Source organism: Chelonia mydas, chromosome 3 (assembly GCF_015237465.2).
Source record: "Chelonia mydas isolate rCheMyd1 chromosome 3, rCheMyd1.pri.v2, whole genome shotgun sequence".
NCBI classification, from domain to species: Eukaryota; Metazoa; Chordata; order Testudines; family Cheloniidae; genus Chelonia; species Chelonia mydas.
This window is the reverse complement of record NC_057851.1, coordinates 197,412,547-197,429,335: the sequence shown is the minus strand read 5'-3', so window position 1 is coordinate 197,429,335 and position 16,789 is coordinate 197,412,547. Positions and strand designations below refer to the sequence as shown.

The following is a 16,789-nucleotide window of genomic DNA, read 5'->3' as shown; positions in this document are numbered from 1 at the left end:
ACCATTAGTGTGGAATGCTGTGTGTGAGAGAGAGGGGAGGGGGGGAGGGGCGTCTGCTGCTATCTGAACTTACAAGACAGCATGCTGACATGCTCTCTCCCCCCACATACACACAACACACTCCCTGTCACACGCCACCCCACCCCACCCCCATTTGAAAAGCACGTTGCAGCCACTTGCACGCTGGGATAGCTGCCCATAATGCACCACTCCCAATGCCGCTGCAAGTGCCACAAATGTGGCCACACCAGTGCGCTTGAAGCGGTCAGTGTGGACAGACTGCAGCGCTTTCCCTACTGTGCTCTATGAAGGCTGGTTTAACTCAAAGCGCTCTACATCTGCAAGTGTAGCCATGCCCTAAGATTTTTTCCCAGCCATTACTACCATCAGTGGCAGCAACATTGGGAGCCACAGCGTAGACAAGGCAGTGGTGTCTGGTGGTACTTTAAACATTGTGTCATGTAGCCTTGACATGAGCAGAGTTAGATTGCACAGGGCTTAGAGCATTAGTCCTGTTGATAAATTGTATAGTCAATTGCTTGACCACACTTTGGTTCGTTATGAAATGTATTCAAGTGACCAAATAACCAACATCAATAAGTTTTATTGCTATAAGCCAAAAAGAATACAGTACAGGAAAAAGTCCTATATGATAACAGTCTCCAGGAAGCCGTCTCATGCAACATTGTTACATTAACGTTGTAGCAGCAGATGTGCTCCCCAAGTTACACCCCTAAAGCCATCTTTTTGTACCCTATTTACAAGTAAAAGTACTGTGTACATCATCTGAAACTAGGTTAAACAATCAGCTTTCTACCTTGTTTTTCTGGTTCCAGGGTGTACTGCTTACCTCTTTGTTCTGAACACATGCATTCCATGTACCAAGGGCATATGAAGGTACCTCCTAGGTTTGTACCAGGGTAAAATAGTCATATGTCTTGTCTTCTTCCTTTGGAACATTCCAGAACTGGCCTGTGAGAATAACTCCCATTCTGGTGCTGTGGTAAAGGATTCATCAATCCTGATTTTGACAGCTTCCGTTGCTTCAGCATAAGTAAATAGGGTTATATAAAAAGCATAGGCCAATGTTAGCTATATAATTGCTATTATATTTGTGCTTAATACTATTTATGCTTAATGCATATAAAATACATATATATGGTGCAGATAATACATATTATTGCTTCCACAAGTGGAGCTGAAACAATGGCAGCAACAAAGGGAAAGTGGACTAACACGCCCAGTGTAGATATGTCTTCAGGGGCTATGGTAGTGTATTTGAAACATTGCGGTACTGTTCCTTATAGTCACTCCCACTCTAAAATCTTTAACATAAAGTTGCTCAGTTGTATTTCCTCACATCAATGCAAACACTATAAAGCAAGAAAAGCATATGTTAAAGCAACATTCACACCTGCACAATAACAATCTGCCCACTGCCACCAATGGTATAGGTAGCTATACCAAGAGGCTAACACCGTCTCTAACACATTCAATTCAACCCAGTGCTCTCATCAAAGAACTCAGAATTACACTACAATTTGCGACCTTAACTTTGACATTCCAATCTAGTTTATTTAATCATCTAAAGACAATTATAATCATTAAGACAATATTAGCACCTTCACATACAGTACACCAGACAGAGACCCCAAAGGCTGATTACATTCTCAAATGTTCTTACCTTATCAAAAATATAAGCCTGTACTATATAATATATTTACACTACGTCTTTCAAAAATTATATCAGCTATCCAATACACACTGCTAAACAAAACCATACAGAAACCTTATTGAAATGTATGCATACACACTTAGGTATATTGATAATATTCTCTACTGAAAATAATAATTAATAGTAATTTGCATTGCTTTAGTGTCTGCAGACCCGCAATTGTGGACCAGGACGGGCCCCATTGTGCTAGACACTGTACAAACATCCAAAAAAAAAAAGATGGAAATAACAAAATTAAAAAGAAGAAGAACTCTGTGTAGCTTGCAAGTTTGTCTCTCTCGCCAGCAGAAGTTGGTCCAGTAAAAGGTGTTACCTCACCCACCTTGTCTCTCTAATATCCTGGGAGTTGGGACCAACATGACTACAACACTGCAAACAAAATTGACAAGTAGCAGGTAAGGCGCTAGCTCCCATTGTGATTTTCAAGTCTTTGAGGTGTTGCTTTTGTCTCACTAACTTGTGCTTTGGGGTTTCTAAATTAGCTTATTTCAGAGAGCAACAAATGACAGCAAGGACCACACTGTGAATAATTTTCTACCGAGAAAACTTCAACTCCCAAGATGCCTCCTTTCTGCCTCCATTTCCCAGCCACCCCGGGATCCCCTCTTCTTGGCTTCAGAGCGGTAGCCCTGTTAGTCTGTATCAGCAAAAGCATCTGCTCCTCCTGCTGCAGTGCGGCGGCAGCATGTTCCAGGCGCGGCAGAAGCTTCCTGCCACTAAAGCTGTTATCGTGCCTGGGAACGGGTCAGGCGATATCGAGCAATCCAACTGGTACAGATGGGTGTGGGAAAGACTAGAGGAGGTGAGACATGGTGATGACACGAGGTTTGATCTGACTGCATTTATTTACTCTTCTCCCCACCAGCTGTTTGGAACAGCCTGGATCAGGCACCTGGCTTCTTTTCCTCGTCAAGCTGTGTGCCCCAGTCTCTGCTTCCCTTTTGTGAGGTTTAGCATCTATGTTCCCTTTCTTTAAATCCACAGCTGGCAAGCAGGAGGGGGACTGGGGTAGGGTCTAGGCCAGTGGTTCTCAAACTTTTTTTTTTCGCCGACCACTTGAAAATTGCTGAGGGTCTCGGCAGACCACTTAATGATCTTTCCAAATGTTGTTTGTTAGCTAACTGTTGTAATGCGCTTTGCATAAAAGTGCTATATATAAAAAACCTTAATAATAAACTTTTTTTGTTCTACAAATAAAAGCACACAACTCATATTTTAATATCAGTAGTCTTACCTTTCTAATGCGATGGATGTGCCCTCTCTCCCGCACCGGGGCAGCCCCCAAGCTGGGGCTGGGAAGGAGGGGGGGTGTTTCTCCCCGGCAGCCACAGCCCTGCACGTCCCAAATTCCCCCCAGCTCCCCTTCTCACCCTACTGCCCCCTCCCACCTACCCCCTGCCTGTGCAGCTCCACTAAATAGGTGGATGGCCCTTCATTCTCTCATGTGTGGCTGCCCAGGTGGGCACCTTAGAGGGAACTGTCCGCGGACCACCTGAATGGAGCTTGGTCCGCGGACCACAGTTTGAGAATCTCTGGTCTAGGCAGAATTTCTGCAGTGAATCAGAGAGCGAGAGAGAGAGATCATATAGTTTTTCTTACTCTAATAAAGTTCCTTGTTCAGCATTAGAAGTAAGCGACTTTCTCTGTGATTCTTGTCTTTGTCATATAACATCCCCCCCTCCCCTCAGGCTTGTTCAGAGCTCCCTTTTGGGGGAAGATCCAGCACGCTGATTTGAATGATGCATGAAGGATGCAGTATATGATGCTTTATTGCTCCTCTTGGGACTCTCACCTGGTTCCCTGTAATTCCACTCAGGTATTTCTGTTATGACATTCAGCCACTTGACATCATATGGAGGAGAAAGGTAGCACAGAAATAAGGGATCGCTCTTAGTGAGATGCAAGCACAAGAGTGCAGTGATTGGTCCCCCAAGGGAGAACCCCAAAAGGTATGTTTGAGAGAGATTGCTGGTAATTCAAATGAGGAGTATTTGTAAAATCAGCAATCTCCCTCCACCCAGGGTATAATAATTCGCAGTGTGTACAGTGCTTTACGTTTTCAAAGGACTAGGTAAATACTAGCTACTCACTCTTCTCCGTGTTCCCCAGTCCACCTCAAGCGTTCAACCTTTCAACCTGACACGCTGTAGTAAGGCCCGTCTTTGAAGACCCTCTGGAGGAAAGTGAGCAATGCAGTAGTTGTCTAACTTTGCTTGCTAAGAGACAACCTTTGACAGTGCAATCATTGGTATTCTCCACACAGATACCTGGTTTCCAGTGTATACTTCGAAATATGCCTGACCCAAGTAAGTCTGTTTTTTCTTGTCCCTTTATTTTGCCTTATCCCATGCTCAGTATTTCCAGAAAATGAATATGAGCCTGCACTATCTCAGTGGCTGTCTTCATGCTTGGGGAGTTGGTGCACCCCCAGCGCACAAGGAGATCCATAGTGCATAGCCTGCTCACATGCTTTAATCGGGAGAGGGCTTGGGATGCTCATCTGAATGCTACGTGCACATCCTGTGATGCAAAACATTGCTCGTGCACAGACAGTACATGCTTGACTAGGACCTGCAAGCCCCAGAGATTCCACGGGGCCCTGGATGAGCTGGAGCAAACTGGGGAGCTCGGTGGGGAAGTGTTCATGAAGGCTGACATTCCAGATCGCTCCTTCTGCCAGGAGTTCTAGACAAATAGTCTCTGTCTCAGCCCAGTTTCCAGCAGAGCGGTGTCCACAACACCACCACCACCATCAGGACTGGTGTCTTTGTTGGCAATCTCAGCCAAGAGGCCTTGAAGGTTAAACTACACACTGACCCTTACACCTGGCACCTCCAGCTCCATGTGGAAGCGCTTTTTGGTGGGGTAGCTTGGTTGGAATTTGTACAGCTGCAGTGTACACTTGATGCATAGTGGGGATAAACAGTGGCCTTTGGTTTCCAGGGCTGCTAACCTAACCCCTTTCCCAAGCAATAAGTACATGGAGAATTAAATAGAGAGAAAATCCCTGAAAGAGATGCACACAGAGCATGCTAGCCGGGGTGGGGAGGAGAGGAAGAGTTCATTCTTTGCCAGGTAAGGAAGCATAAAGCAATTGAATCGCTTCTCTAAACATCAGTTACAGCTCGAGAGAGAATCTGGCTGCCATTCATGGAATCAGAACTCCATTGCGATGAGCAGACTATCATTATTGGACACAGTTCTGGTGCGGCTGCTGCCATGAGGTACAGTACAGGGGACATTGCACAGAGCTTCATGTTTCACACTCTAATGTGATCAGGCCAGTTTAAGCTAATGATCCCAGTTCTGCTTGACTTGAGATCAATGGCAAAACTACCCCCTGACATCAGTGTGAGTAGAATCTCTTTTAATGGGATTAGAACCATGCATAAGGGATTCAGGATTGGCTCTGTATTGGGCCTCTGATCTGCCACTGAAGAACTGGATGGGTAACGATGGGGACGGAATGCCACGATAAAACACCCCCACCTCAATCGAATGTAATAGTTTGGGTGCTATGGCATTACATGATCCATCTGAACATCCTTGGGTGACTTGCCTGTAGCTGTAACCTGTCCAAATCTTTTACATGAACTTCACCCCATCTTTGCAGAAAGGACATTGTAGAGCCCTGCTGTCAGATTCAGTCAGTTACTCTGTCTTGACTTCTGCTGTTCCCTGCTTCTCCTTCTCCTTTAAATGTAAAAACAATCTGGATTTTTTTCATGTTCTTAAATGATAGATTAGAAGGTAAAAATCATCTCCCAAAGGTGCAAACTGCTTAAAATGACAGGAACTATGTATTGTGTACGAGAATGGTGTACAGCCGGCTTAGTCACCTGGCTCCTTTTTTTCTCAGGTTTGCAGAAACTCACAAGGTGTATGCAGTTATTTTAGTGTCTGCTTACGTTTCCGACTTGGGAGATGAGAATGAAAGAGAGAGCGGTAAGTTGATCTCATCTGACCTACATGTGGCATTCTCTTGAACCAATAAAATTACTAGCATGACATTCCCTAATAATTTGAAAGGAGAATCATGTCCTTTCACATATGCCTGCTTATCCACAAACCGGAGACTGCTTGCTTGACACTGGGCAGTCAGAAATCTTTTAAATCCGTGACTGCTCCCAGTTTGCATCTGGTCCCAAGAAGAAATTTATTTGCATTGGAAATTTACAAGGAAGTAAACAGGACATTGAAGATACCACAGAGAGGTTAGATTCAGTTCCCTAATGATTGTTTTTGTGCCCTTCAGGATACTTTAACCGACCTTGGCAATGGGAGAAGATCAAGGCTAACTGCAATCGCATTGTGCAGTTTGCTTCCACAGATGATCCTTTTCTTCCCTGGAGTGAGCAGCAGGCAGTGGCCAATGAGCTCAACGCAGAGCTTTACAAGTTCACAGACAGGGGCCATTTTCAGAGCAGTGAATTCAATGAGCTAATCAGTGTGGTCCAGGGAATACTCAACAGGGCTGCTTAAAGCAGGGCCTGTTCATTGTGTAAAAAGAAAAGGAGGACTTGTGGCACCTTAGAGACTAACAAATTTATTGGTGCATTATGCTCAAATAAATTTGTTAGTCTCTAAGGTGCCACAAGTCCTCCTTTTCTTTTTGCGGATACAGACTAACACGGCTGCTACTCTGAAACCTGTTCATTGTGTATTTCCTTACCTTGGGGGCAGGAGGTGCAAGCTGTATTTCCTTCTGAGCAATTCGACAGCAAAGATCTAGAGCAGTGGCTTTCAAACTTTTTTTTTCTGGGGACCCAGTTGAAGAAAATTGTTGATGCCCGCAACCCAACGGAGTTGGGGATGAGGGGTTTGGGGCGTGGGAGGGGCTCAGGGCTGGAGCAGAGGTACAGGGATGAGGGCTGTGGGGTGTGGCTGGGGATGAGGGGTTTGGGTCGTGGGAGGGGCTCAGAGCTGGGGCAGAGGTACAGGGATGAAGGCTGTGGGGTGCGGCTGGGGATGAGGGGTTCAGGGTGTGGGAGGGGGCTCTGGGCTGGGGGTGCAGACTCTGGGGTGGGGCTGGGGATGAGATCTTTGGGGTACAGGAAGTGGTTCCAGGTTTGGGGGGGCTCAGGGCTGGGGCAGGGGATTGGGCTGCGGGGTTGGGGTGCGGACTTGCCTGAGGCGGCTCCCGGTCCGCAGCGCCGCTGGGGTGCAAAGGCAGGCTTCCCACCTGTCCTGGAACCGTGGACCGCGCTGCACCGCGGAAGTGGCCAGCAGAAGGTCCGGCTCCTAGGTGGAGGCGCGCAAGTGGCTTCACGTGACTCTCGCCTGCAGGCACCGCCGTTCCCATTGGCTGGTTCCCAGCCAATGGGAGTGCGGAGCTGGTGCTCAGGGCAGGGGCAGCGCGCAGAGCCCCGGGGCCCCCCGTCTAGAAGCTGGACCCGCTGCTGGCTGCTTCCAGGGCACAGCGCGGTGTCGAAACAGGCGCTAGCCTCCCTCAGCTGGGCAGCTCCACCAATGGGACTTTTAGCGTCCCGGTCAGCAGTGCTGACCAGAGCGACCCGGTGCCTGACATGCTGCGACCCAGAGTCTGAAAAGCGCTGATCTAGAGCACTCGCAGTCACAAAGCACGATTAAGACCATGTACCATGTGAGCAAAGCTTGAATCATCAGCTTGCCTGTTCTCTGGCAGCAGGCTCAGCCCCCACGCTGCCGGGAACTAAGAAAGAATTGACTGTCCATGTGAAGGTTACAGATGGATGGAATGCGTAAGGGAATACAGTGGGAAGAAAATGAAATCTGAAAGAGAACAGCTAATCCAAGGGCTGGATGGGCACTGTTTGGGAAGTCCTCACTCTGCTTTAAGGACCAGAGCCAATAGCCATTGAACTCAATGACAGGTTTCAGAGTAGCAGCCGTGTTAGTCTGTATTCGCAAAAAGAACAGGAGTACTTGTGGCACCTTAGAGACTAACCAATTTATCTGAGCATAAGCTTTCGTGAGCTACAGCTCACTTCATCCGAAGCCAATGCACCAGGTATTTTCCACTGAATGCATCCAGTGAAGTGAGCTGTAGCTCACGAAAGCTTATGCTCAGATAAATTTGTTGAACTCAATGGGTGCCTTTCCATTAATGCCAAGGGGCTTTGAATAAGGACCTCCTATAGCGTTGTGACCATACTTCCATGTGTTCTCTTTCCCAGTTTAGTTTTGCTGTGCAGCTTGTAGGACATGCCAATTCTTTCGCCCTGTCTTTTTGCGCTGATTAGATTCACGGTTTCAAGGGTGATGATGATTTTTGCATACTTAAAAAAAAAAAAAAATCAAAGCCTTTGCAATCTCACAATAACATGGCTTTTGTTACACAAAATATGGATTGTTTCTTTTAAGGAGTTTAGGCTGTTACGTGGATCTATTCCAATACCTGTGGCTCAAGGCTTGGAGATAGAGCCACAGATTTTAACGTCAGAAGGGACCTCTGGCGGAACACAGGCCAAAGAACTTCATCCCCTAACACCCTGTGATGGTGTGCTTTAAAGCGACATCTTCTGCATTCTTGCTGTCAGGCTGTTCTTTAATATTATTGTTTCCAATAAAATACTAACAGGTTGGTCTGAAAATTGGCAATGTAACTAAGTAGCTGCCTCTCCACTAAAGTCAATGAAGTTACACCAGTCACAAAGAGCTATTACTCCAGACCAGACAACTAATATTGGTAATTAACACGATAGCATAGGCATGGATATTTTGGGGGAAAAAAATCAGAGGCTGTGCAAGAAAAAGGGCATGGGATAAAAATCTCAGATATTGCTTTGTACTTCAGATAGTCTCCTTTTCTATTTGCTATGCAAACCTGTCATAGTGCAGCAATAAAAGGTTCCTCTTGCATTAGAGAAGTACATTCCTCCGCTGGTGTTTTGGGAAGATCAGTTAGAGTTGAGGGCATTCTGTCCGGTTACCCATTAACTACTCTTCCAGCTCCACATGAATCGGGATGTGGGTTCAGGGTGTTGTTGCCAGGGAGGCGGTTTGTCTTGCTGCATACGGGACAATGCAAACTTTTATTAAATGCTTTAAAAGAAAAAAAAATACATTAAACATTTTACATAAAAATGATCAAATTAATCTGTGTATCACTGTGTGTAATTCCCTCTTCACTATATGTGCGTGTGTACAGGCCTGCATGCACACATAGGCCCAAGCGTATGCCTCTAAACTTTAGAGTCTGAAGTTTTTCAAAGAGAATAACTGTTGCTTGACAGTTTCTCAGAGGCTGTCAATTGTCCTTGGTGAGGAAGTATCATTTTGAGGTGCTAGCTGTCAGGCCCTGATGTTAAATTCTCGTGGTGTCTCCTCTCAAAACAGGATAAACACACACAGTTACGGAGAGCGTAAGCTTTTGGGGTACGTCTACACTGGGGCTTGGGCTGTGGGACTAAAAATTGCTCTGTAGACTTTGGGCTCAGGCCGGAGCCCAGGCTCTGGGACCATCCCCACCCCCTCATGGGGTCCCAGAGCTCGAGTGAGCCCTAATGTCTTGACCAGGGCCAGCTGCGGGTGTTTAATTGCTATGTAGACATACCCTTTGAAGCCGGGGCTGTCCTTTTGTTCTGTGTTTGTACAGTGCCTAGCACAACAATGGGGTCCTGGTGTGCAGTACATAGAATTAACAACAGGGGAGGGATAAAAGAAGTGCAGTAAATGCTGCTTTGTCTCCGGCCTGGGTGGCAGTTCAGTTGCTGGAAAGCTACAAACAAAGTACATGCCCCAAGACTCCGTCAGACACGCCGGGATCTGGCTTTACTCCTCCGCTCTGAGAAGTGTCTGGCTGATCTACCTTTAATTTCCTCTGGCCAATCTGGGGGAGACCAATCTTTTTCACTGAGGTTGGGCTGCCCAGGACAGCTTTTTGCTTGGAGAACTGGCCCCAAAGCCTTGCAAGGTTAGAGCTGTGCTGGCAAAAAGACAAGATGTCGGAAGAAGGAATAAGACAGAGGGTGCAAACTCTCATGCTGGGAGGGGGTGACAAGAACCTTCATACAGGGCATCACCATGGCACTGGTGATGTCATTGGCTTGCCTTTCTTTGTCTGAACCAATCATAATATCCATTTCAGGGTCAGCAAGAAAGGCAACAGGTAAAGCCCCAGATCCCAGCATGGGTGGCTGTAGTGATGACCACAGTGAAGAGAACGGCCCCTGTGAGACTGATGCCGCTGCCCCTCTGAGCTATGTGCATTGCCCAGCACTCCCCAGAAGTGCCCAGCAGGGTTAGGAAGCTGATCTCATCTAAATGACCCAAACAAAGCACATTTTTGATGGTCCACGTACAAACTTTCCCTCGTCTTGCAACGATTTGCCCGTTAGCTTGGGTAGCCTCACGAGCTGCCTGAGCCCTGTAGTCAGTGGATCTTTTAGTTCAAACTCCCTTTGCGTCACATCATTTCTTTGTCTCCCTTCTGGGCGTCCTTTCAACGAGAATTGTAACATCCCAGCTACCCACTAGTCACACCGACTTGCTTCCCCCTTTTCACGCCCTTTGAGATGTCAGCTCAGGGGAGGGCTCAGCACAACAGAGGGTTTTATGGATCTCCTGTCACTCACTGAGGCGCCCCTCTGCCATTCTACTGCACATGTCTGGTGTCGAGCAGAAACAACAAGGCGCTGTGTCTGTAGTGGGGACGAGCCCTCTGCAGAAGCACTCTTCATTAGACTGAGCACCGTCTCACTGTCATAATGGAGACTCCCAGTGCAGACTCCACCGGGTCAATAATTTGATTTACAGATTGGTCCAGCACATTACAGACATTTTACCCCCGCCTCCCCCCCCGGCCCTATGCAGGCTCTGGCCTAAGGCAGCCTGAATTGCCAGGGAGCAGCCTTTTCAAATGAGGATGGGGCTTTTCTTTTAAGAGCTTCCTGTCTTGCTCGTGCTGCAGAAGTCATGGCTGTGCCAAACCTCTGCCCCCGCTGGTAATGAAATGGACGGAAATAGACCTTGCAGTAGAAGAGGGGGAAAAGATGTTGTTGTTTTTAAATCATTTTGAAGGCTACAGCTTAGCCCAATGGGTTCACGGTCCATGACTGGGGCTTCAAGGCACTATGATAATACAATTAATAATCTTCTTCAGACTGGATGCTAAAGACCCACCCTATTCTCCAAAGGGAAGACATTGGATACAAATGCAGGACTACCCAGAGTAGGCAGCAGATGGTGCTCGAGGAGCAGCACATAAACCTAACTAGCCCTTCACCATTTCCAGTCAAATGTAACAATGAAAAGAGCCTGGGAGTCACAGGGAAAGTGGTTTCTCTATCAAAGATCCTGGTATATCATTATTGACACAGTCTGTAACCTTTGGACTTTTCTGCGGAAAGGTAGCTCTGGTAGGCATTATTAAAGAGCACCTGTTAGCTCTGTCTTATCAGTATATGCCGCCCAACCTGGCTACTGGAGTTAATGTTTTCTACCAGGAACTAAAGCAGATCTTGTGTCTGATTTCCCAGATAAGAACAGTATTCGGGTGTGACTATCCTCAGCTTGCATTTGGACTGTTAGTTTCAGATCCCCAGCCTGCTTTTATAGGGCCTTCTGGCCAATGAATTTCTGATGTTTGAACTTCGGTCTCTTGAGGGTTTGAATGCTAGTGAACCTCTCCGGGTTTACTATAGTTAAGGTTTAGACCAGCGTTCTGCTTAAAGCTTGACTCTTCTAACTGCTCTAAGATCAGCACGGGTTTTACTCGGCTAGATAAAGGATTCAGAAACACAGTCTGCTCAGACATTTTTTCTTTGGAGGCGAAGTTGAAATCCAGTCATAAATTCTAGATTTAAAGGTCAGCAGGCACCTCTGTGATCATCAGGTCTGACCTCCTCAAAGGGTCTGACCTCCTTAAAGTTGCTCAAAGATCTAAAGTTTATATGATTAAGATATTCCATTTTCAGTACAAAATCCAGAATCGTGGTTCCCTCTAAACCAGTGTCTCTCAACCTTTCCAGACTACTGTAGCCCTTTTCAGGAGTCTGATTTGTGTTGGGTACCCCCAAGTTACACCTCACTTAACGACTATTTTCTTACAAAATCAGACATAAAAATGCAAAAAAGTGTCACCGCTCACTATTTTTCAGTTTCTCATTTTTACCATATAATTATAAACCACTAGTGAATGCAAGCACAGCCATACACTGCCACACTGGAGTCCATCTTCTCAGTCAGACCAAGGAAACTGAAAGAGGGATAGCTCAGTGGTTTGAGCATTGGCGTGCTAAACCCAGGGTTGAGAGTTCAATCCTTGAGGGGGCCATTTAGGGATCAGGGGCAAAAATTGGGGATTGGTCCTGCTTTGAGCAGGGGGTTGGACTAGATGACCTCCTGAGGTCCCTTCCAACCCTGATATTCTATGATTCTAATTTGAAAAAGAAAACTGACAGTGTTTATTCTGAGTTTGCCGTCTCTCCTGAGGTAGACAGTGGAGGCAACATAAACCAAGTTCAGAAAGGCCCAAATGATAGAAAGCTTGTTCTTTATTTACTGAAACACATTTTTGCTACACCCAGCAGGAGTTTGATTTCAGAGACAGTAAAGTAAAATTAGTAGCACCCCAGGGTTCCCATGAGAATCAGGGCCCCATTGTACAAGGCACTTTAGAGACACAGGTAGACAGATGCCAACTTGAACTGCTTAATAAACCAGTTCTTCATTGGTGATGTGCTCTAAACTTCCAAATACATTCACATAGCAGGAGGTCTCTCTCATTTCCAGTGCCATCCATCCATAATATTGCGCACATAACAAGGATATGCTGAAATTTCAGCTTCTGGTACTTGTTATTTCTTGGCAAATCAGTTTCTAGCTCTAGTTTGAAAAAACCTTTCATTGCAGGAGGCCCAGTCTCAGACCAGGACCCCACTGGTCATTCACAATCTACCTTGAACAGTTAACCTGAGTAGACATGACAAAGGGTACAGAGAGGTGAAATAACTTGCACAAGCGTACATAGCAGAAATGGCAAGCTGGAAGTCATGAGACTCCAGTCTTATGATTCCCCTTTCATTGCCCTACTCACTAGACCCCATTGTGCTAGGAGCTGCACAAACACAGAACAAAAAGTCTCTCCCTTGTACTTTAATGCTAATTATCTTTCTGTGAGTAGACAATGGATCCTCAAGCAAGGATTAGAGTAGCTCAGGTTTCCTGAATCAGCATTCCTGTTATCCTCTCAACACCCTGAGGTGAGGACTAATTAGTCTGAAAGATAAGTATCCCTCCACTATATCACAGCTCATCTGCCTGGAAACTTGCTCCTCTTGAAATTACTATTAAAAGATGTAGCGCTGCAACTGTGATCTGGTCTACTCTTAAAAATTAGATCAACCTTGTTACATTGCTCAGGGCCTGCACTGAAGCAAGGCTAAGTATTATCTAAACCATCCCTGACAGGTGTTTGTCTAACCTGCTCTTAAAAACCTCCAGTGATGGAGATTTCACAACCTCCCTGGGCAATTTATTCCAGAGCTTAACCACCCTGACAATTAGGAAGTTTTTCCTAATGTCCAACCTAAACCATCCTTTGTGCAATTTAAGCCCACTGCCTATCCTCAGTGAATACAGAGAACAATTTGTCACCCTCCTCTTTATAACAACCTTTACATATTTGAAGATTGTTACGTTCCCCTCTCCCCCACCTAGTCTTCTCTTCTCCAGATTAAACAACCCAGTTTTTTTAATCTTTATTGTCCTAGGTCACATTTTCTCCAGCAGAGTCCTTGTCAGTGCAGAGTAGAGTGGAAGAATTGCTTCCCGTGTCTTGCTTACACTCCTGCTAATACAGCCCAGAACGATGATTTTTTTTTGCAAGCGTTTTACACTGTTTACTCATATTTAGTTTGTGATCCACTCTAACCTCCAGATCCCTTTCCGCCGTACTCCTTTCTAGGTGGTCATTTCCCGTGTTGTATTTGTGCAATTGATTGTTCCTTCCTAAATACTTTGCATTTGTCCTTATTGAATTTCATCTTATTTATTTCAGAGCATTTCTCTCATTTGTCAAGATCATTTTGAATTCTAGTCCTGTCCTCCAAAGCACCTCTAACCCCTCTCAGTTTGGTATCATCCACAAACTTTATAAAAGCATGCTGTTTATGCCATTATTTAAATCATTTATGAAGATCTTGAAAGAACCAGATTTAGGACAGATCCCTGTGGGATCCCAGTCAATATGCCCTTCCAGCTGGACTGTGAACCATTGAGAACTGCTCTCGGAGCACAGTTTTCCACTTGGTTGTGCACCCACCTGATAGCAGATTTGTCTAGGCAGGCTATATTTCCATAATTTGCTTATGAGAAGGTCATGTGAGACAGCATCAAAAGCCTTACTAAAACAGATATCACATCCACTGCTTCCCCTGCCTCCACAAGGCTTGTTACCCTGTCAAAGAATGTGGTTAGGTTGGTTTGTTATGATTTGTTCTTGACTGTTACTTATCACCCTATTATCTTATAGGTGCTTACAAATTGATTGATGGAGCAAATAATTAATTATCTTTCCCAGTACCAAAGGTAAGAGGACTGGTCTATAATTCCCTGGGTTGTCCTTATTCCCCTTTTTATAGATCGGAAGGAACTATATTTGCCTTTTTTCCAGTCCTCTGGGATCTCTCCCATCCTCCATAAGTTCTCAAAGATAATTGTTAGTGGCTTAGTGATCCCTTCAGACAATCCCCTAAGTATTCTAGGATGTATTTTATCAGGCCCTGCTGACTTGAAGACGTCTAACTAAATTCTTGTTCTTTTCCTATGTTAGCCTCAAATCCTACCCCATTTATACTCATGTATGTTCACGGTGTTAGTCTGATCAAATTCACTGCTAACCTTTTTGGTGGGGAAAATAAAAAAGCAAACAAACACACCCCCTCTCCTCCCAAGGCATTTAACACTTTGGCCATTGCTTCTTTTCAGTTATTATCTCTCTCTTGCCGCTGAATAATGGGTCCACCCTCCCTGGTCTTCCTCTTGTTTCTAATGTATTTGTAAAATGTTTTCTTGTTACCCTTTGTGCACCTAGCATGTTTAATCTCCTTTTATGCCTTGGCCTTTCTAATTTTGTCCCTATTTGCATGTGTTAGCTTTTTATATCCATCCTTTGTAATTTGACCTAGCGTCCACTTTTTGTATGACTTTTGAGTTTCGGGTCATTGAAGATCTCCTGGCTAAGCCAGGTGGCCTCTTACCATACTTCCTATCTTTCCTACACATTGGGATAGCTTGCTCATGCCCTTAGTAACATCTCTTTAAAAAACTGCCAACTCTCCTGACCTCGTTTTCCCCCTTAGACTTGCTTGCCACAGGAACTTACCTACCAATTCTGAGTTTGCTAAAGTCTGCCCTCTTGAAGTCCATTGTCTTTATTTTGCTGTTTTCCCTCTTACCATTCCTTAGAATCATGAACTCATCATTTTATGATCACTTTCACCCATGCTGCCTTCCACTTTCAAATTCTCAACCAGTTCCTCCCTATTTGTCAGAATCAAATCTAGAACAGCCTCTCCCCTACTCGCTTTCTCCACCTTCTGTAATAAAAAATGAACTTGTTGGATAATCTGTGCCCTGCTGTATTGTTTTCCCAACAGAGGTCTGGGTAGTTGAAGTCCCCCATCATCACCAAGTCCTGTGCTTTAGATGACTGTTAGTTTAATAAAAGCCTCGTCCACCTCTCCTTCCTGCTTAGGGGGTCTATAGTAGACCCCTACAATGACATCACCCTTGTTTTTTACCCCCTTTGGTCATGATCCAGACTTTCAATAGGTCTGCCTCCCACTTCTGTCTCGGCCTCAGGGCAAGTGCCTTGTATATCTTTAGGTACCTTTTATCCCCTGCCTGTCCTTCCTCAACAAGCTGTACCCTTCTAGACCAATATTCCAGTCATGTAAATTATGCCAGCAAATCTCTGATGTCAACTATGTCATAATTGTGATTATTCACTAGTATTTCTAGTTCTTCCTGTTTAATCCCCTTACTTTTTGCATTAGTATACAATTAGTATACAAGACCTTTAAGATGTTCATTAGATTTCCCCTCTGTATTCCCTCTAGACTCTCCTTTGTCCCAGCTTTGATTGCCCATGTTCCCCAGATGCCAACCCTTCACCCAGGTCTCCATGTTACAGACTCACCTGTGGGCTTTTGTCTGCTGCCCCACTAGATTAGCAGATCTGCATCTAAAGATACTCTTCCCTTTCCTTGATAGGTGGACTCCATCTTTGTTCAACAGTCCTTCTCAGAACAGCATCCTGCGGTCAAGGAAGCCAGTCGTCCTGGCAACACCATCTGTGGAGCCATGTGTTCACCACCAGGGTGTGAATGTCTGTGCCTGGGCCCCTCCCCTTGGCCAAAAGGATCGATGAGAACACCATCTGCACCCCCATCTCCCTTGCCCCTATGTAAAGATCAGAAACAAAGCCATCATGACAACATCTCTAAAGAAGTTAGAAAAGTTTCTTTACTGAATAGCTGGCCAATTGTGAGTATTCCGTGGCTCTCCCAATCTTTGGTTCGTGATTTGGGTGAAGAGCTGGATCATTTGCAATGGGTGTCATTGGCGAAGGAAAAGATCTTATTTCTAGTTCTGTCCCAATCCCACAGAGAAGCCTTTGCTAAAGGATGTGTGTAAATTTCTGGAGGATGTGATTTTACATTAATCCATGGTAACCCAGCGATGTGAAATACACTCTCCTACCTGTAAGACTAGGTGGTGGAGATTTTTTAAAATCTCACTGTTATTCTATTCAAAGACTTTGCCTTATCTCTCAGTTATGTGATTTTAATCCCCAGAATGCACGGACAAAGATTAACAAATTATCTCTCTGGCTGTTCGTTGAGTGAAATGAAAATCTTAAATGACCCTCAATCCTGGGTACCCACAGCCAGGTTCTAGTGTAGAATCATAGGGCTAGAAGGGACCGCAAGAGTCACCTAATCTAACCCCCAGTCAAGATGCAGGATTTGGTGTGTCTAAATCATCCGAAACAGATGGCGATCCAGCCTCCTTTTGAAAACCTCCAGTGAAGAAGCTTCCACAATCTCCCGAGGCAGTCTGTTCCATTGT

General features: G+C 45.3%; 1 protein-coding gene and 1 long non-coding RNA gene across 6 annotated transcripts; both read left to right on the top strand.

Annotated features, from left to right (window-relative positions):
* The first annotated feature begins 2,295 nt into the window (after window positions 1-2,295).
* Window positions 2,296-16,786, top strand: RBBP9 (RB binding protein 9, serine hydrolase). 5 transcript variants are annotated; one of them, XM_043544113.1, is made up of 6 exons: window positions 2,296-2,358; window positions 2,409-2,537; window positions 3,999-4,041; window positions 4,854-4,959; window positions 5,595-5,680; window positions 5,991-6,582. In XM_043544113.1, the coding sequence occupies exons 1-6, from the start codon at window positions 2,296-2,298 to the stop codon at window positions 6,215-6,217; spliced, it is 654 nt and encodes a 217-aa protein (XP_043400048.1). In that variant the 3' UTR covers window positions 6,218-6,582. The 5 variants fall into 5 exon arrangements, with proteins under 5 accessions (XP_043400048.1, XP_043400047.1, XP_037752144.1 ...); XM_043544112.1 differs by lacking the exon at window positions 5,991-6,582 and adding an exon at window positions 15,932-16,786 and having other exon boundaries at window positions 2,331-2,537; XM_037896216.2 differs by having other exon boundaries at window positions 2,331-2,537; window positions 5,991-6,581.
* Window positions 6,783-8,808, top strand: LOC122465267. The gene is made up of 2 exons (XR_006289984.1): window positions 6,783-8,583; window positions 8,624-8,808. It is a non-coding gene; the product is annotated as an uncharacterized LOC122465267 (long non-coding RNA).
* Window positions 16,787-16,789: the final 3 nt, after the last annotated feature.